At 35.9% G+C, this 20,943-nt stretch overlaps 1 protein-coding gene across 2 annotated transcripts; it reads right to left on the bottom strand.

Moving 5' to 3' along the window:
• Positions 1–93: 93 nt before the first annotated feature.
• LOC110581603 (olfactory receptor 13C8) lies at positions 94–8,095 on the bottom strand. 2 transcript variants are annotated; one of them, XM_021691523.1, is made up of 2 exons: positions 7,164–8,092; positions 94–109 (listed from the first exon to the last, which is right to left on the bottom strand). In XM_021691523.1, exons 1-2 carry the CDS (start codon positions 8,090–8,092, stop codon positions 94–96), a joined length of 945 nt encoding a protein of 314 aa, XP_021547198.1. The 2 variants fall into 2 exon arrangements, with proteins under 2 accessions (XP_021547198.1, XP_044776497.1); XM_044920562.1 differs by lacking the exon at positions 94–109 and having other exon boundaries at positions 7,133–8,095.
• Positions 8,096–20,943: the final 12,848 nt, after the last annotated feature.

Here is a 20,943-nt window from a genome sequence, read left to right as displayed (position 1 = left end):
TACTACTCTGCTTATAGCCTAATATGCTTCCAGCTGGGTTTCTGTTCTGATTTGTTGTAGCCTATGCCTTACTTATTAAATATTTTTTGAGTATCATCTCTTGTCAGGACTTAGTTTAACATCCATAGTCAAACTGGGAAATGGCTACAACTTGATATCTTGTGAGGATTACTTTATAGACAGTGAAATTTGTCTGAAAATGAGAGAAGATATTGCCATCTGACTACATGTTCTCTACTTTCACATACAGCAGTTTTCCTATAAAAGTAAAGGTAATACATTTGGAAGAAGCAGGGCTCATACTTTCAAGGGTCAAGTCTGGCATTCCCATGCTCATATGTGAGAGTTTCAATTGCAGCCAGATAGCACTTTCATTCCTTCTGGAGCTTTGTGTGGAGTGGGAGTGGGTGAGAGCAGGGTTGACAGGAAACAAGAGTCGGCAGGTGAGCATGGCCCAATTCCCTTCTCACTGCAGATTCCTATGTCCAATGCCACCAGATGCCAAAGGGACAGATACTGATAAATTTTTATTTGTTGGGTGCTAGGTAGTATTAATACATTTGTGTTATATTCAGTACAGATATTCTCTCCGTTGATGATCTCATGAATATATATCATATTGCTACTCTTAAAAACCTTGGGCATTTTGCATATTAAAATTTCAGTCATGGATGTTCACATATCTAGTAGCAGATGAACAAATTTGTTCATGTGTATCCCCCAAAAGTACCCTAGGAGAACAGGTTGCTCTTTGAGGGTAGTCATGATTATTCCTCAGTGATTCTGAATTGATGTGATGAATAGTCCTGTTACAAAGGTGTGCTGATTAGTATGATTTTTTTTATTTACCATTCTTTGTTTTTTTGCCATTTTCATTTTACTGGTCCTGAGCTGAGCACTTGTGCCATATTTAGATGTCATTATAGATTATGTAAATTCTGAGTTAGAGAAAAATCTTAGTACTTATTGAATCCTACTCTAGGTGCTTCAGGATTCTCCATTATAGTGTCCTGCCCTATGATTGTCCTGGATTTATGTGACTATTGGAGAAAAGGTACTCTTTATTTCAAAAGTTAGATCATTCTATTTTCAAACAAAAAAAATTCTATTTTTCAAACAAAAAAAAGATTAAAAGAATCACAACATTAATTATATGGGTCTTCAATTAATTTCCCAGGATGAAAATGGACTGTCTGCATGACTTCATGTCTCTTGGGAGTTACAAATTCAAACATCTTCACTGCTATGCAATGATTATACTTGAGTAAAGCAAACTGGGTCTAGAGCAATATGGAGGAGTGAGGACTGTGGCAAATCTCTTTAATTCTATGTAACTAAACAAAATATATGTGCTATAATATCCCATTCCCATTAGTTTATCACTTCTGACCCTAACTCAATGTTTTTATTAGAATATTTATTCTTTACCTTGTCTAATTATATTTTATTAATGACTTGGTGATGGCAATGCATCAAGGAATGCTTTTTCTTCACAGAATAAAATGATTGCACTTTTAGAATTTTCCACATGATGATCTCATATACTCTTTTCTTTACTGTTTAGTTGTAACTAAGGAGGAGAAATGAATCTCTTAGGAACAGTCCCAGATTCCCTCCAGAAAACTTGTGGTGGGAAGAGTGTTGTTGAAAAGTTACAAGCTTTAACAAGCTTGACTTTTAGACTGTTGCAAGCATGTGATCCCATCCCTATGTAACCTATTTGTACCTTGCAATCAGATAGAAGTAGGTCAGTCAACTTTTAATGATGTCCTCTGAGATGTAGTTTCCTGCTCAGGTGTAAATATCAGACTGTGTTTTATATTCCTGTGGGAAGAGATTACCAGGATGTGAGATAACAAGTAAAAGAAACAATGTCTTCCTAGGTCGATTGGCCTCTTTGGAACCCTCATGTTTAAATAATTAGAGGTCATATAGTGCTGGAAATTGTCCTTTGTGTGTTTGCTAGAGAGATAGATAGGAAGGTCTTCTAGCAGTCAAAACATTGAAATACATGATGAGGTGATGAGAAGTGTATGAAATTTGCAGTCTGTTTAGTTGTGCTCCAGTCCCCACTGTGCCACTACCTACCTGTAGGACCTAGGGCAATTTGTATAATTTTTTTTTTTGGACTACACATTCTTTATTTTATAAGATATGTATATTTTCAGGTTTTTATGAAGATTAAATATATATGCAACATAAATGATATTTAAGGTATTCTTGTTCCTGAGCTACAGTAAACATTAGTCACTGAAGTGGTTGCTTCATTTTTAAATAAACTGCAACAGGAAAGAGGGCTCTTTCTTCCTTTTCCCAGTTTTCTAGAAACCTCATGGAAGTTGTCCAGGGATAGTTACAAGAATTTCCTATCTTGGCTCAGTAAAAGTATCACACTTTCATCTTTGTTTAGGGTCCTACTGATCCTATCACAAATTTGGATGTACCACTGGTAACTCTCCAGTCTGCCCTACAGAAACCATTCCTGAACCAAGTGGGTCGTAGTCCCTCTTCTCTGCATTAATATCTCTAATATTGCCAATGTCTGCATTTCCATTTTCTTTTCTTAGAGTTGCGACAGTCCCTTTTAAACTTATTGAGACTCTCCCTTTTGTGCTCTGTGACACTACATAGCCATGCCTCTCTTTCTACCTCTTGGGCAGCTTACTTGCCCTCCTTTCAGTAGTTTTACTTCTTTCTTCCCTAAAATTTGGGATATAGTTAGTAATGGCTGCCCTGATTTTTCTCATATTGTAAAGACATTACCTGTAATATTTGTGTCAAGAGTCACACCATCTACAGCAGCAAACACCATCATTGGTGTTTAAATTTGCTTTATATACTGGCTAGATGCCATCAGTCTGGTGATCCATAATCACCACAAGCAAACCTGGTTATAGTCGAACTCTCCCTATTCCTCTGGCTCCTTGGTTTTTCAAACTGAGACCCTTTCTCTAGAGTCAGGTAAGTGCTGCAAAATTTGGGTGAATAAGCTGATACATTTAATTTTTACAACAAATGAGAAAACTGAGGTTCAGAGAAGTTAAACTACTTGCATAGCTAATAGATTAATTAAGTAGATGTGGAGGTGAGATTCAAAGCTAAATAGTTTACATATTCAGTATTCTCTCCATTAATGTTTTCTGCCTCCCTTGATAAACAAAAAATTCTTGTGCCCTAAAAATTCATCTTCCCTAAAGTGCATCAGACTAAAAACTCATGACCCTACGTTTATTCAGCAGTTTTCTGCTTGGTTGAAACACTTGGTTCCTGGTGATATCATCTATTACCTTAAGTATAGGAATCAATGAATTTCTAAGGAGGAGGATGCAATACTGGGCTCAAGACAAAGTCAAAGTATTATGCACTCTTATTCATGGCCTTTCCCGAAATCATTGAAGACTTGATCATCATGGGCCCCTGAATTCACCTGTATATACTGTTAACAGCTTTAGAGAAATTCCAAGGATAAATCCAATTAGGATATCTTAACTTTTTTGCCCTCTAATATCTTTGGATTAACTTTCCTGATTCAGATGCAACTGGACTTCAAAATATCTCCCTTCTGACCAGTAGGCAGTAAAGGAAATAGATGTTTTTATGGTCAAGACTGGTTTGAAAACTAGCTTTCCCACTTATAATCTGTGTGATCTTAACTTCTATGTGTCTTAGTCTATTCATCTATAAATTAAGAGCAAGAAGATATACCTTCCATGATTATTGTGAAGATTTAGTAAGAAATAATAACATGTGAATATATAGCACAATGGCTTGCACATTGGCTTTGCATTCAAATTACTTAGATAGCTCTGTATCCTTATCTTCCTTTTCTTTTTGTTTCCTTCTTTCTCTAGCCACGTTTCCTATCAGAATTTAAGTATAAGCATTTCCCTCAAAAAACTGTTTATTCTACATTTGATAAATTTTATTTTATTATTATTTTAGCATTTGTTTAAATTTATTTCTTCTTTTTTAAAATCTTAATCCCAATACAGTTAACATACAATGTTATATTAGATTCAGATGTACAATATAGTGATTCAGCACATCCATGCATTACCTAGTGCTCATCACAAGTGAAGTCCTTAGTCCCAATCACCTATTTAACCCATTCCCCAACCAGTCTCCCCTCTGGTAACTATTGGTTTGTTCTCTATACTCAAGAGTCTGTTTCTTGGTTTGCCTCTCTCTCTCTTTTTTCCCCCTTTGCTCATTTTTTTTGTTTCTTAAATTCCACATATGAGTGAAAGCATATGGTTTTTTTCTTTCTCTGACTGACTTAATTCACTTAGCATTATACTCTCTAGCTCTATCCATGTCATTGCAAATGACAAGATTTCATTGGTGAGAAAAAAAGAAAAGAGTTATACTCACATTTCTTTTTCTCAAAGTCCTAAGTTTATCCTTTCTCACAAGTATCTTAGTGTTGGTGAACCACTCAAGGTTCTCCTTTCACAGAGTATATGACTATTGCTATGTTATTTTAGAGTATACTAAAGAGACTTTCATAATTTACATTTTTAGAAAGAAGAAACCAACTGTAGAAGAAAGACAAATGTCTTGCCCAGTACCTTCTTATTTATTTGTGTATGGAAGTCATAGTCTGACCAAATATATTGTTTATGCTCTATCTGATTCACTACATTTCTCAAGCAGTGAATTGCCTATTTTACTGCCTTTAAAGATACCTTAAGGCAGACTAAGCACTTGATATGAAGATTCATTTTCCAGAAGTAAAAGCTGAGTGACAGAATCAAACCTCTGAGGAGGTGGCATTGGTAGGCTACTGATTCTGGGTTATAGAGAAAAATTAAAAACTGAAACCAATAGTGGAGGCAGCTAAGGAGCTGCCATTGTCATGGTGAAGACCCATAGCTGGAGTGATGCTGACAGGAACAAGCAACAAGTAGGGAAGCTCAAAGCCCTTGTCATCAGCCAGCCTTCCATTCTCCAGTAACTCTTTGGGAAGAATTTAACAGAAGCTAGCTAGCAAAGGAGAAATTGGTTTTCAGTAACCCAATCCTAACACAAAATGGAGCATAGAAAATGGATTTGAAGTTGAGAGACTGTAGTTTAATAGCATTAAAATTACTCCATAAAAAATAAGTATGAAAACCTTGCTCCTGCTCAAAGCTTTCTGACCTACTGAAGTTCACTCAACACTAGTTCTAATAAAACAATCAATGTTTATTGGATGTTTAGGATGTTCCAGGCACTATTTAGTACTGTGCATGAATTAATCTTATGAAGTAACTTTAATTACCCATTCACGAGAAAGGAAGATATTATGGGCTTACTCTTAGAATTTAGTAGTTATAGTCTTACTTTAGACTTGTGTTCCATTTCAAATCCCACAGACTCTTCAAAGGGCTAGATAAAAGGAATGCTTTCTTCTATTGATACAGGTGACTCAGTTGCTTCCATGGAAATGGGGCTTCTGTCCTCACATTGGCACTGCTCCATATGGCTGCACTCTTTAATCATTAGAGATCATCTCGGTTTGGGCCCATTTTTTTTTTTTTTTTTTTTTAAAGATTTTATTTATTTTTTTAGAGAGCGAGTGAGAGAGAAACAGCATGAGAGGGGAGAGGGTCAGAGGGAGAAGCAGGCTCCCCGCTGAGCCGGGAGCCCGATGTGGGACTCGATCCCAGGACCCTGGGATCATGACCTGAGCCGAAGGCAGACGCTTAACCATCTGAGCCACCCAGGCGCCCTGGGCCCATTTTTGTCTTATTGCCAACACCAAAACCCTATAGCTCTTTAGTTTATTGAGTGATTTGACTCTTTTTCTTTTGTTACTTCTTATCCTTTTATTGCAATTACCAGTTCTGTCTAGTTCTCTTACTGCTTAAGAGCTATGTGATCCAATGCAGAGTAGGAAAGTAGTTCCCATTACCACCTGGTCTCTTGTCAAAGTCCAAGAGGAACTGGGCTACCATGTCACCTCCATTTTATTATGTTAAAACTTAGGATGCATTACCAGGGGACTCTTTTAGTTACCTTAGTCTCATTATATACCAAATCCAGATAAGTTATGGTAGCTAGTTAACAAAACCTCTTCCTCTACATTATAATACACATCACGTAGAAACTAAAAGGTATTATTTTAACTATTAGGGGAGTTCATATTTCAAAGCCAGTATAATTTATTTTGAAAATATTACATTGAATCAGCTTTCTTTTTGAATAAGCTTTGTTACCTCAGATATGATAGACATACATTCCTACTCTTTAACAAGACACAGTTCATTTATTTATTAAAATAAATATTTATATTTATCAAGCATTATGTGCCAGGATCTATTCTGGGTCTGTGGGATGCAGTAGGGTAATAAACAGACAAGTTCTTATTCTCATAGAGCTTATAGGGTGGACACAAACAGTAAAGAAGTGAATAAATTAAAATGAATATATAATATGCCATGTTCCAATTAATATTCTTTTTGCATAATTAATTAAAATGTACTTATTTTAGGTTACAGAGTATTTTTTTAAAAGATTTTATTTATTTATTTAATTGACAGAGAGAGAGAGAGGGAACACAAGCAGGGGGAGTGGGTGAGGGAGAAGCAGGCTTCCCGCTGAGCTGGGAGTCCGATGTGGGACTCAATCCCAGGACCCTGGGATCATGACCTGAGCCAAAGGCAGTCACTTAACGACTGAGCCACCCAGGTGCCCCCAAGTTACAGAGTATTTTTAATACACTTTTTTTTTTTTACTGAGCATTTACTTCTTCCTTATTATATATTTCCATTTCAGTATTATTATGTTTTTTTTATAAGTTTTTATTTTAATTCCAGTTAGTTAACATACAGTGTTATATTAGTTTCAGGTGTTTTTAGTACACATTTTGCCTGTATTACTTTCTAAAGGCTTAAGAGTGACTATATTTTGCTGGGGCTTCTTAAGAGTTTTTCAACATTTTGAATTTCCATAATAGTATTTTTTAAAACCACAAGCATGTTTTATTTCTGTAGTTAAAACAAAAAGCTGATAGTAACAACAGCCACCAAAATATTTCTGTCAGATGATACTGAATTCCATGTGGTTAACTGGTTTTCACGTGGTAATTTTCTCTTCAAATTTTGTGTCTGCAGCAGCTTTGGATACTCAGTCACATAGTGTAAATCAGTAATCAGATTCCATCAGAGTTTCTTCTACCCAGCATGTTCTTCACAGCAGCCTTTACATCCTTGTTCCTCAGACTATAGATGAGAGGATTGAGCATGGGAGTCATTACTCCATAGAAGAGAGAGATGAGGGCTTCAATGATGTCTTGATTATCGGCACCAACAGAGCTTTTAGATTTGGGCTTTGCATACATGAAGAAGATGGTTCCATAGAATATAATCACTACTGTTAGGTGGGCTGAGCAAGTGGAGAAGGCCTTACATTTTCCTTCAGTGGAAGGGATCCTCAGAATAGTGGTGACAATAAAAATGTAAGAGATAGAAATTACTAGCAGTGGAATAACCAGAACAATCAGATTTGACCCTGCCATGCTGATCACATTGATTGAAATATCAGCACAGGCTAGTTTTAGGATAGCCAGAATTTCACAGACAAAATGGTTAATGACATTATTAGCACAGAATGGTAACTGCATTGCGAGAGATGTCTGCACCACTGAGTCAACAAGCCCAATGACCCAGGACCCAGCTGCCATGGGCACATAGGTATTTTTGCTCATGATGACAGGATATCTCAGTGGGTAGCAGATGGCTACATAGCGATCAAGTGCCATCATGCCTAGAAGCACACACTCTGTGGCCCCCATGGCAAAGGAGAGAAACATTTGAACCATGCACCCAGAGAAGGAAACCCTTTTCCTTACTGTCAGAAAGTTGTCAAGAATTAGTGGGACAGAGGAGCTTGTGTAACAAATGTCCAGGAAGGAAAGATTACAGAGGAAGAAATACATGGGGGTGTGCAAGTGAGAATCAAAGATGATTACTGAGATAAGGACTCCGTTTCCCAGAAGGATCATCTGGTACATCCACAAAACTAGCACAAAGAAAACTGTCCCGAGCTTTGGGTGGGCAGAAAGCCCAACAAGGACAAATTCTGTCAACGTGGAATCATTGGTCCTTTCCATATTACATATACCCTTTCTTGAACAGCACTCTATGGATGGTAGAACAGAAATTTATTAATACAGTATCTGCAAGAGCTACCTCTTTTAAGAATCATATTCTCTGTTACTGCAGTTCTATATTTGGATGTATAACTCTGGGGCAGATTTCTCACTGTAAACCCAGGCCACTAGAGCAGGAATCCTAACCTGATTTTTCTCAGGGTTAAGAGAGAGTACATTTGATTATAGGACATTTGGATCTGAAACCAGGTTATTTCCATTCCTACTAATTCTGCCTCTTAACATATTGACTGCAGATCAGTGGTCTATAGTCTGGATGCAACAGAGAGATGTGTTTTGTTTGACAGTATTCTGCACTGTGTTTTAAATTTGAATTAGAGGTCAACATTTTACAAGCAGGAGATATGGTATAAAAATCTATATTTTCAGCTTGTCTTCAAATAAATTATAATATTTAAAATCATTAGACCTATTTCCATCATGGAGCTCCGTTACAGCTTGCCCATTGGATTTGAAGCATGTTCTCCATTCCACGAGATTACCCTCCTCTCTCTCTTATCTGCTTGTCACTGGAGGTGAATATTAGTTGCCAATTAACATGTTATTCTCAGTTGATTTCACTCATTTATAATACCTGATGGGATTGTATATGTATTTGAATTTTTGGCCCATGGTTGCAGGGCCAACTTATGCACTAGGCACAGTAGGCCTACCATACTGTTAGAAGCCTATGAAAATGTTTTTATTTCTTTTAAAATCTGAATAACACAATAAACTTTTGACCTTTAGTATATAATACTAGTATATTTATCTTTATATCAAAGCAGATTTAAAATATAACTTTTAATATTATTTCATGGAAGAAAGGACCCATGAAGGCAGAAGTGTTCAGGGCCCATCAAAGTTACAATGCAGTCCTGTTTAATCCAATCTCTTTTTAGAGCTCCTTTTGGTCTGCTGGTGACATATCTGCACATAGCCTCATTGAGGACAGTGGCCTCATTGAAGAAGAGAGGGACACATCTTTATATTACTCCAGTAACTACCTCAATACAGTGCTGAAATATGTGTCCACATAACTGTTTTTTATGTGTTCAAATAAATGTTTTTTAATAGAAATAAATTAAAAGTACTTAAAAAGCCAATTTTATCACAGAGACACATAATGTTATGTATTGTAGCCTCCACTTGTTTATTTTCCCCTCATATAAGGACTATCACTTAGGGATCAACTGTAATAATAGTGCTTTCATTCAAAATGTACACATTTAACTAAGCCAGTGATATGTAGTCATTACATTTTAGCAAACCAAATTTATACAGAAGCATAGTATGTAAAACAAAGAAGGAATTTTCTCTGGTTGAAGTTACACTGGTTTGCCAGAGAAGACAAAGTACTATTCTTTTCATACCCTATTTACTCTTTCTCCCTCAGTTTGGTTTAAGAGGATTCCAAGGGGCATAGTTTGAAAACCACCAATGTAATGAGTTAGAAGTAATATTAATAATCTGCATTTTAATAGTTTTATTAGAAATGATAATACTAAAATAGTAATTTATGTATTGATTATTCAATGCCAAATACATATCTAAATTCTTTTATTCATAACAATCCAAGGAAGCAGGGATTATTATTGTATGATATATAGATTATCCTTCCTTAAACATTTGGTAAACATCATAAATAAATCATGATATAAATGGACTAAAGACAATTAAAAGTAACTATTTCAAGAGGTGCAGGAAATAAATTTGATGGAGGTCAATTCATTATTTTCATATCAACTATTTGAAGTTTCACAAACATGAGATAACTTCTTAATCTTGAAAGAAAACTATGTGCCATAAACCTATGCAAATTATTATTCACTAATAATTGAGACAGTTTATACATTCTCATTATCTGTGATGAGATACAGATGCCCACTCTTATATAGACTTGGTAGTTCTGGTCAAAATCATAAGACAAGAAAATGACAGAAGTTTGCAACAAAAAGATACTAAAAAATTTATAAGAACTAATGACAAAGATTAGACTTCTGGTAGTAAGATCAATGGAAAAATCAGTAGTCCTCTCTATAGAATAATAAATGATTAACAAACATAATAGAAATAAATGCAATAAAATTAACAAAAAATATAAAGCATCTGAGTTTTAACCTAGTAAAGTACGCACAAGACCTTTACAGAAATGGATAAAGAAGATGTGGTCCATATATACAATGGAATATTACTCAGCCATCAGAAAGGATGAATAACCAAATTTTACATCAACATGGATGGGACTGGAGGAGATTATGCTAAGTGAAATAAGTCAAGCAGAGAAAGTCAATTATCATATGGTTTCACTTATTTGTGGAACATAAGGAATAGCATGGAGGACATTAGGAGAAGGAAGGGAAAAATGAAGGGGGGGAAATTGGAGGGAGAGATGAACCATGAGAGACTACGGAGTCTGAGAAATAAACAGGGTTTTAGAGGGGAGGGGTTGGGGGGATGGGTCAGCCTGGTGGTGGGTATTAAGGAGGGCATGTACTGCATGGAGCACTGGGTGTTATACGAAAACAATGGATTGTGGATAACCATATCAAAAACTAATGATGTATTGTATGGTGACTAACATAATGTAATAAAATAAAATAAATTAAAAAAAATCATTTAAAAATTATAATAAATAGCATAGCAGAATATAAGTAACTGAAAAAGTATAGCATGTTAATATATGGGATAAAAATATAAGGCTGCCATTTTCTCCCAAATTAGTCTATACATTTAATTAAATGTATTCAAAAGTTTAGTTGAAATTTCTTGAGGAATATGAGTATTCATCCTAAATTTTATGTGGGAGAATAAAAGTATACAACTTGGACAGTTAATTTTATAAAGGAAAAATAAGGGGAGCATCCATACTTGAAAGACACTGCAAAGCTAGAGTAATAAAAATATTATGATAATAGCTCAAGGACATTTAAATAGTCCGTTGGAAAAGAGATCCAGATATAGACACATGTATACAGGAATTTGATAAATCATAATATTGTCACCCCAAAGCAATGAGGAAGTGACAGCTTAGTAGATCATGTTAGGAAAATGTCTTTTTGTATGGACAAAAGGTAAAATTAGATCCTTGTGATCCCATTTACAATTGCACCCAAAACCATAAGATACCTAGGCATAAATCTAACCAAAGAGGCAAAGGATCTGTACTCAGAAAACTATAAAATACTCATGAAAGAAATTGAGGAAGACACAAAGAAATGGAAAAACGGTCCATGCTCATGGATTGGAAGAACAAATATTGTGAAGATGTCAATGCTACCTAGAGCAATCTACACATTCAATGCAATCCCCATCAAAATATCATCCACTTTTTTCAAAGAAATGGAACAAATCATCCTAAAATTTGTATGGAACCAGAAAAGACCCCGCATAGCCAGAGGAATGTTGAAAAAGAAAAGCAAAGCTGGCAGCATCACAATTCTGGACTTCAAGCTCTATTACAAAGCTGTCATCATCAAGACAGTATGGTACTGGCACAAAAACAGACACGTACATCAATGGAACAGAGTAGAGTGCCCAGAAATGGACCCTCATGAAAGAAATTAGTTGACCAACTAATCTTTGACAAAGCAGGAAAGAATGCGCAATGGAAAAAAGTCAACTAATCTTTGACAAAGCAGGAAAGAATGTGCAATGGAAAAAAGACAGTCTCTTCAACAAATGGTGTTGGGAAAATTGGATAGCCACATGCAGAAGAATGAAACTGGACCATTTCCTTACACCACACACAAAAACAGACTCCAAATGGTTGAAAGACCTCAATGTGAGACAGGAGTCCATCCAAATCCTAAAGGAGAACACAGGCAGCAACCTCTTTGACCTCAGCGGCAGCAACTTCTTCCTAGAAACATCGCCAAAGGCAAGGGAGGCAAGGGCAAAAATGAACTATTGGGACTTCATCAAGATAAAAAGCTTTTGCAAAGCAAAGGAAACAGTCAACAAAACCAAAAGACAACCGACAGATGGGAGAAGATATTTGCAAATGACATATCAGATAAATGGCTAGTATTCAAAATCTCTAAAGAACTTATCAAACTCAACACCCAAAGAACAAAGAATCCAATCAAGAAATGGGCAGAAGACATGAACAGACATTTTTCCAACGAAGACATCCAAATGGCCAACAGACACATGAAAAAGTGCTCAATATCGCTCGGCATCAGGGAAATCCAAATCAAAACCTCAATGAGCTACCACCTCACACCAGTCAGAATGGCTAAAATTAACAAGTCGGGAAACAACAGATGTTGGCAGGGATGCGGAGAAAGGGGAACCCTCCCACACTGTCGGTGGGAATGCAAGCTGGTGCAGCCACTCTGGAAAACAGTATGGAGGTTCTTCAAAAAGTTGAAAATAGAGCTACCATATGATCCAGCAATTGCACTACTGGGTATTTACCCCAAAGATACAAAAGTAGGGATCCAAAAGGGTACGTGCACCCCAATGTTTATAGCAGCAATGTCCACAATAGCCAAACTGTGGAAAGAGCCAAGATGTCCATCGACAGATGAATGGATAAAGAAGATGTGGTGTATATATACAATGGAATATTATGCAGCCATCAAAAGGAATGAACTCTTGCCATTTGCAATGATGTGGATGGAACTGGAGGGTATTATGCTGAGCGAAATATGTCAATCAGAGAAAGACATGTATCATATGACCTCACTGATATGAGGAATTCTTAATCTCAGGAAACAAACTGAGGTTTGCTGGAGTGGTGGGGGGTGGGAGGGATGGGGTGACTGGGTGATAGACATTGGGGAGGGTATGTGCTATGGTGAGCGCTGTGAATTGTGCAAGACTGTTGAATCTCAGATCTGTACCTCTAAACAAATAATGCAATATATGTTAAGGAAAAAAAAAGAAGAAGAAGATAGCAGGAGGAGAAGAATGAAGGGGGGAAAATCGGAGGGATAGACGAACCATGAGAAATGATAGACTCTGGAAAACAAACTGAGGGTTCTAGAGGGGAGCGGGGTGGGAGGTTGGGTTAGCCTAGTGATGGGTATTGAGGAGGGCATGTTCTGCATGGAGCACTGGGTGTTATGCACAAACAATGATTCATGGAACACTACATCTAAAACTGATGATGTAATGTATGGGGATTAACATAACAATAAAAAAATTAAAAAAAAATTAGATCCTTGTATTACCATACATAAAAGTGGAAACCAGATGAATTAACAATTTAAAGGTGAAAAAAGAAATTGCAAAATTAATAAAAGACAATATAGGAAATCTTTGTGAACTTATGGTGGAGGACAAATCTTTTAAAACAAAATCCAAATGGCATAAACTATGAAGCAAAACTTGGGCTTAATTCATTGAAGGGCATCAGAGATAAAATTAACGGACTATAGAAGAGAGTTACAATATCTAAAACTGACAAGTAACCCTCTTGATAGAATATACAAACGAAACAAAGAAAAACCACAAAAACCAAAAACTCTTTTGCTAACCCAAAAGGTAAAGCTTTAAACCAATAGATAACTGGTCAAATGATATGAATTAGTGATTCATGGAAGGGATTTCCTAAATGGCTGATGAATATATGGAGAGATTCTCACACTTCAAAAATCAGAAAAATGCTCATGAAAACAGCCATGGAAAAGTAGATGATACTAAAAGTTGGCAAGCATATGGGGAAGTAGATTCTGTTGGGAGAGTACACTAGAAAACTCTCTGGTTGTATTAAAATTGGGTAGGACCTAATGATTCTAGTCCTGGGAATATGTTCGATGAAAGTTCTTGCACAGGACTATAAGGAGATAAGCATCATTGCATTGTGACAAAGGAGGTTGGAGAAACCTAGATGCCCATCATCAGAGTAATGGTTCTATCACATGTAAGCATGCATTATGGAACGCTTTGCAGAAATGAGAAGCAAATGAACTAGATTCCATACAGCAACATAAATAGATCCCTGAAGAGGTGTTAAAAAGTAAGCAATAGGGGCGCCTGGGTGGCACAGTCTGTTAAGCATCTGACTCTTTGTTTCGGCTCAGGTCATGATCCTCAGGGTCGTGAGATCAAGCCTCGAGTTGGGCTCTGTGCTCAGCACAGAATCTGCTTGGGTTTCTCTCTCCCTCTCTCTCAGCCCCCCCTCAAATAAATAAATAAATCTTTAAGAAAAGTAAGTAATATTGTGATTTATGGCACCATAAAATTTACATATAAATTTAAAATACATATTTTACAAGGTACATGCATTTTAGGGACAAATCAAACACGTAAGTGTTTTGCTGAATCAGTGATTATGGGAGAATATAGGAGGCTTTGTAAAGACTGAGGAAAATAATGTATAGAAGAAAATAATGTAAAATACAGAGGAGTATGATTAACTAAAGCCTAAGTTTAAAGGGAACAAATAAAAACACATATAAAAATCCTAGAGAGCAATATAGGGTATATCCCAATGTAGGAGCTCTGATAAGAAAGTGTAGTTTTAATATAGGGACTATCATAAATGTAAAAATAAAGGAAAATTGGCTTTTGACTCCATAAAAACAACACACAATGGATTGGAGGAAAAAGGCACTTAAAGGAAAAAAAATGGGTTAAAGTTTAGTTAGATCAAAAATTTTACAAAATAAAGTTTTAAATCTAGCTAAAGAAAAGTCAGGCATAAAATGGTTGGTCAGTAATGGAGAATGAAAAGAAGTCCCCAGAGTCAGTGAGAGGCAGTACTCATCCAACAGATTCCAAGTCTTGTGGTCCCATTCGAAGGTGTCCTTAATGTAGAGATAGATGAATCTGGAATTCCTGTTAGCCTGACTCTACTAAGTATACTATTCACATAAATAACTCCCTTGATTTGGTTCAGTGTTTCCCTTCTGATGAGAATGAGAAGCTGGGCATCCAGGTCACTTGTGTTGAAAGAGAGAATGGACTGAGCAGAGGAGTTAAGTGGCTTACTCTCCATCAGCCATTCTTTCTCATTGTAAAGCACAGTACTCTGCTTCATAATAGGATCTGTGAGTGAGTGTGAATCAACCCCTGTGAATGAGATCCAGCCTTTTCTTGTTTTAACCAATCAATTTTGAGTCTATGGGGCAAAAGAACAGAATGTGGACCTTGATAAAACCACACCATATCACAGCACACCACACCACAGCACATCACCACAGTAGTGAGGTCTGTTGGTAGGAAACCATCAGCTTCCCTTGGGGGAAGCCTCAATCATTATACATGTTTTATTCAAACGACAAAAGAAAGTACAAACAGACTTCAAAGAAGAGGAGATCATCTGAGAAAGAGCCAGGATAAGATTTTATATCTTGTCAGTTGAATTTGGCCTTGATGAGCTGAGGGGGAAAAGTCTTAGGTAACAGGATGAGGCAAAATGTGTCGGTTGGGCTTCTAGGCAAGAAAACAGTGTATAGGGGGTGCAGTAGTCAGAAAGAGATAAAAAAAAGATTTGCCATTTTTTGATATTAAATGTAGCATTAAGCAATTAAAATTTATTCTCCAGGCACTTGGGAACCTTTGGAATCTTGTCCAGGGGATATTAAGGATGAAAACACAGAAAAAATATTTAACATAGAGGCATTCTTCAGGCTCATGTACTTTTCTAACTAATATGGAACTGTGACCTGTATGCTTGGTAGGTCTGTAATCATTGTTTTTCAGAGCAATCATTGATTGGCTCCTCCTCCAGCTTGTAGTGTACCTGGCTCAAAATTAATCTTCTTTTGGAATTAGAAACATAATAGTTCATTTTAAGTCAAATTGGTCTCATAAAGTTTTATTTCCCTTAGGAAAGACACAGTCCTCCCATTTCCTCTGGGTTCTTTGCATGGTCTGTAATAGTCTGAAAATTAAAGTGTACCTAGCTTCACTTTGAGGTGAGACCAATACTCCGTTGGGTCTTTCACAGCTAGGTCTTAACCGATTGCTTTAGTTATTAAACTAACCAAAGTAATAAGAACTGGCTCATTCTGCCTGGGTTTTTTAGTTTTCTTTTTCATTTCTGAGTATGAAGGGCACTTCAATAGATATCCAGAGGAAAAGTAAAACATCCCAGTTAACAAATTAAAAGATTGATTCCCTGGGGGTCATAGGAACCCAACCCTTCTGCTATTCATGCTTTTTTTTTTTTTTTACGAGCTTATCCTACCCTAGAAAATTTTCCACCCCTAGAAAATTTCTCTTCCAGAAGTGTTTATTAAGGTATTGCTCACTGGGTGAAAAATGACACATTCATTTTGTCTTCACTTTACCCTTAGTTGTCCTGGGATGTGTTGGACATTGTAAGCAATGGTAGTCAAATGTACATGAGCTGAAAGAAATCTTGGCTGCATCTCTTATGGGCTCTGTGACATTATGCTAATATTCTAGCTTCCCTCAGCAACTGTGTGCTCACATATATTGGGGCAGCATGTTCTGAGTTTAACTGTGATCACATATGCTAAGTTTATGGTATAGAGTAGGAACTTAACACATTTGAATCTTCCTTGGATCATAATTAGTTGCAATTAAGAGAGAGTGAGACTCAAAATTGCATTCTGAGGACATCAATTCACATGCTAGGTAGGTGAGGGCTACACTACTTTTCAGATTGTAGGTTTCTTTGTGAAGTTACCAATAGTTTCTTCATACATTTAATGAAAGAATCCAATGATATGATACAGTGAAAGCACTTTACAAGCTGAATGTAATATCCAAATGCTCATTCACTAATTCATTCAACACATATTTAGCAGTAGCCTTGTGTGTGGTAGGCATTGTAACTAGGGTTGGTGGTGACAGCATAGTGGTGAGCAAATGAAGTCAATATAACATCTGTTTTTCTCAAGACTAAAGGATAGTTCTTTATAAAAATATTTCAGTATTTGTTAAGCAGCTTAATTTTTTCCTTTATGATTTTATAATTTTGAGGCTTGAAAGGAAATGTCCTATACTACTGCCTTTTCATTTTAGAAACAAGGAAAGCAATGCTGAGAGAAGGTACATGACTTAATTAGTGTTCTATACCTAATTAACAACGGTAGGAAGCAAACACTGTCTGGCTATAAAGCTCACATTCTGAAACACTGTATTATTTCAGACAGGGAAATGTGTTCTATGTTAATTTATTGGTTTTAGTGATAATTGCAGAGAGGCTAACTTAAGTAAACTTGGAATCCAAGCAGAATGACAGACACATCGAGAATATGACAACCGCAGGTTTGATCCACAAGCTGAATTTCTGCAACAAATTAAAGAACTTTGCACAGTGTAGGAATGGAGGGAATAGATGTTCAGATTTTTTTTCTGGGACATTACTGTTAGCCAAGATTAATCCAAGTCAGTAGTAATCAAAACAAGACAGAGTTAAGGGGCCTGTGGTGGAGTTTTGCTCCCACACAATTTATTCTCATCAAAGCTCACTCTGGAACTCAGGGGCATTAGGATAAAGACGTACTGATTACAGTGATCCTGATCCAAGGAGCTTTCAGAAAGGGTTAATGGAAGAGATGGTGTATATTTATTTATATTTACAGAGTTAGATATAGGAATTATATTTTTTGTCTTAATTACTTTGAATTCAACAATTATTTTGAAATACGGGTGATAGGATATCTCAACTATTTAAACTTTTAAAAAAAATATGGTGGTCATAGTAACTATGGAAGTTGGTCAAATAATTGCATTGCCATTCCACACGTTTGGGACAGAGAATTAATTTTTTCAGCAGATTATAGATCCAATAATAATGTTCAAATTTCTTGGCTGCAATGCACCTGTTCTGCAATGCTGTCTTTAAGAACACCAAATGGAGGAATCTAATGTTCTCATTCTATCTGCTGTGGGAAGGGAAGGAAAGGCAGAATAAATGTTTTTGAAGAGGCAGGTGTGGCAAAAGAACACTGAATTTTATTTTAAAGTACTTAGATTTGAAACCCAAAGATTCATAACCTCCTTTTTTCCTTCTTTAAATAAGGCCAATTCCTACCTAAGAGCTTTGTTGTGAAAATTACTCAGCAATGGTCTAAAATTTAGTGCAAAGCCTTATGACACTAAATGATGAAAGCTTGACAGATGGAAAAATTAGATATATCCAGTTAAAGCATATAAAATTGATATCTTACTCATAATTTGAGAAAAAAATATTTACAAGAAAAGAAGATGAAATATAATGTCATTTATGTACCTTTGAGCTTGAGGAATGGTTTCCTTTCCTTGATTTGAGTTCAGTCTTCTTACTTAACAGTTGCTTTGCTTTATAGCCTCAGGTAGTGCTCTCTACTTTTTTTGTTTATGTAATAATTTTCAGGATAAAGTGAGGGGATATTAGTAAGATTTGGATAGCAAGCAGCACGCTTGTAATTATTTTCTTCAAGTTTCAATTTATTAGTAGTTTATTCCTTTGATAAAACTGATAGGTGAGTCTATTTAAAATATCCTCACTCTCAGGCCCAGTTTCTAGTTCAATATCAGAAAAAAATATGTAAGATGATCTATAGATTCTGAAGGCCTTTGTGGTTATCTAAGTGTGTCTCTATATTTTGAGCTCTGGAAATATCCTCCAAAAGACCAGTCATTATCCCAGTAAATCAATTTAAATTCTTTTTGGGGCAAGCCCTGGAAGAATCCAGTATTTGCAACAAACTAATATTAGGAATGTAAACATGGAGGATTAAAAACTTTCCAAAACTCCAGGGAAATTGTAGTTGGATCCAATTATATAATATAATTGGTCTGTTTTTGTTGTCATGCAACTCAAATAAGAAATGTATATCACCATCTACATTTCCACAGTATTTGATGATTTTAAGACTCAAACAGAAAAATAGTCCTTAATAAGTATTGTTTTTTCTTTTCTGATATTATCTAAAAACTTTCCATGATTAATATTATAAAATGCCTTCATTTGTATAGTATTTTCAAATATCTAATGTGCTTTCCAGCATATTACCATGAATTAGAATGTTGCATCCCCACTCTGCAATGAGTGCAGGAAATTTAGGTTAGAAGAATGTAAACAATTTAAACTGATAGTTAAATGTCAATAAAATATTAAAAATGAGCAATAACCTCTCTAGATTCAAGTTAGATTGAAGCATGTGGAACAGAATGTGACTTTTTATTAAAAACAATTCCTCTTTGACTTTAATAACTAAAGTTTGCATTTTAACTCAATTTTTGTCCCGGAAATGAATCTTCCTTTCTCAATATTTTTCTGTGAAAGCTTTTTTACACAAGCCTATTTTTTCAAGCTGGTAATTTCACCATAACCTTCTACATATTTCTTCTTTAGTTCACTCTAAATGCTGTAAATTATGCTGTTCAGGCATCTGACATTTACTGCCAGATAATGATAATACCAACTGGTGGGGGGGAGGAGCATTTCCCCTGCACTTTACATGTATTTAATTTATCTAATCCTTATTATAATCTTATGAGATACATACTATTATTTTAATTTTAAAGATTGAGTAACTGAGGAACAAGAAGATATTATTCATTGCCCATGATATGTGTATGCAAGTTTCCCTAAAGGGATTGAGAACTACTTAATGGCAGAAAACTTTCTATTTTATTTTTCTGTATCAGAGCACCATCTCAAGATGTACCTTCAGCATGGTGGATGCTCAGAATATATATTTGTAGGTAGATGGGCAATTTTGCCATATACATTTGGTTCCTCAAATGCCACTCTATATTTTGTATAGTATGAAATTATGTCACTTTAATATTGGAGTGGTACTTTTCATTGAAGAACCACTGAAGAAAAAAGGATCCTGAAAGGAAGCAAAACTTGAGTCCTCTTTCCCTAATCTCTTTCTCTGTCCCTTCAGCCTTGAAAACTTGAAATAATTATGTTTTAAGTGCTATTTACATTTTTATTGACATATAATTGACATATAATGTTGTGTGAGCTTAAGATGTACACTGAGTTGATCTGATACACTTTTATGCTATACTGTGAATTACTACCATAATGTTAGCTAATACCTCCAACACAATACACAATTGTCTTGTTGTGTGTGGTGAGAACATTTAAAATCTAGTCTCTTAGGGCTCCTGGGTGGCTCAGTCGGTTAAGCATCCGACTCTTGGTTTTAGCTCAGGTCATGATCTCGTGGTTGAGGAATCAAGCCCTATTTCGGGCTCTGCACATAGTGCAGGGTCTGTTTCAGATACTCTCCCTCTCCCTCCCACTCACTCTCTCTCAAATAAATAAATAAAATTTTTTTAAAAAAAGATCTAGTCTCTTGGCAACTTTTAAATATGTAATACAGTATTGTTAACTACAATCACAATGCTGTGCATTACATCCCCAGAACTTATTCATCTTCTAACTGCAAGAGTGTACCTCTTGACCAACATTTCACCAGGTCCCCCACCCTACAGCTGCTGGTCACCACCATTCCATTTCTGTTTCTATGAGTTTGGCCTAAGTTATTTCATACAATATTTGTCTTTCTATGTCTGACATATCTCACTTACCATGATGCCCCTAAAGTCTACCCATGTTGTTCCAAATTGCCGGATTTCCCACTTTTTCACGGCTGAGTAATATTCCATTCTATATATGTACCATACCTTCTTTATCCATTTATTGGTGTGATAGACACTTCAGTTGTTTCCATATCTTGGCTGCTGTGAATAATGCTATAATGAGCATTGGAGTACAGATCTCTTTTTGATATCTTGTTTTTATTTCCTTTGGATACATATCCAGAAGTGGAATAGCTGGATCATATGGTAGTTCTATATTTGAGGAACCTCCATATTGTTTTCCTGGTGGCTGAAGCAATTTACATTCCCACCAATGGTGCACAAAGTTTCCTTTTGTTCCACAT

Source organism: Neomonachus schauinslandi, chromosome 13, assembly GCF_002201575.2.
Source record: "Neomonachus schauinslandi chromosome 13, ASM220157v2, whole genome shotgun sequence".
Classification (NCBI taxonomy): Eukaryota; Metazoa; Chordata; class Mammalia; order Carnivora; family Phocidae; genus Neomonachus; species Neomonachus schauinslandi.
This window is presented reverse-complemented; position numbering and strand designations above follow the sequence as displayed.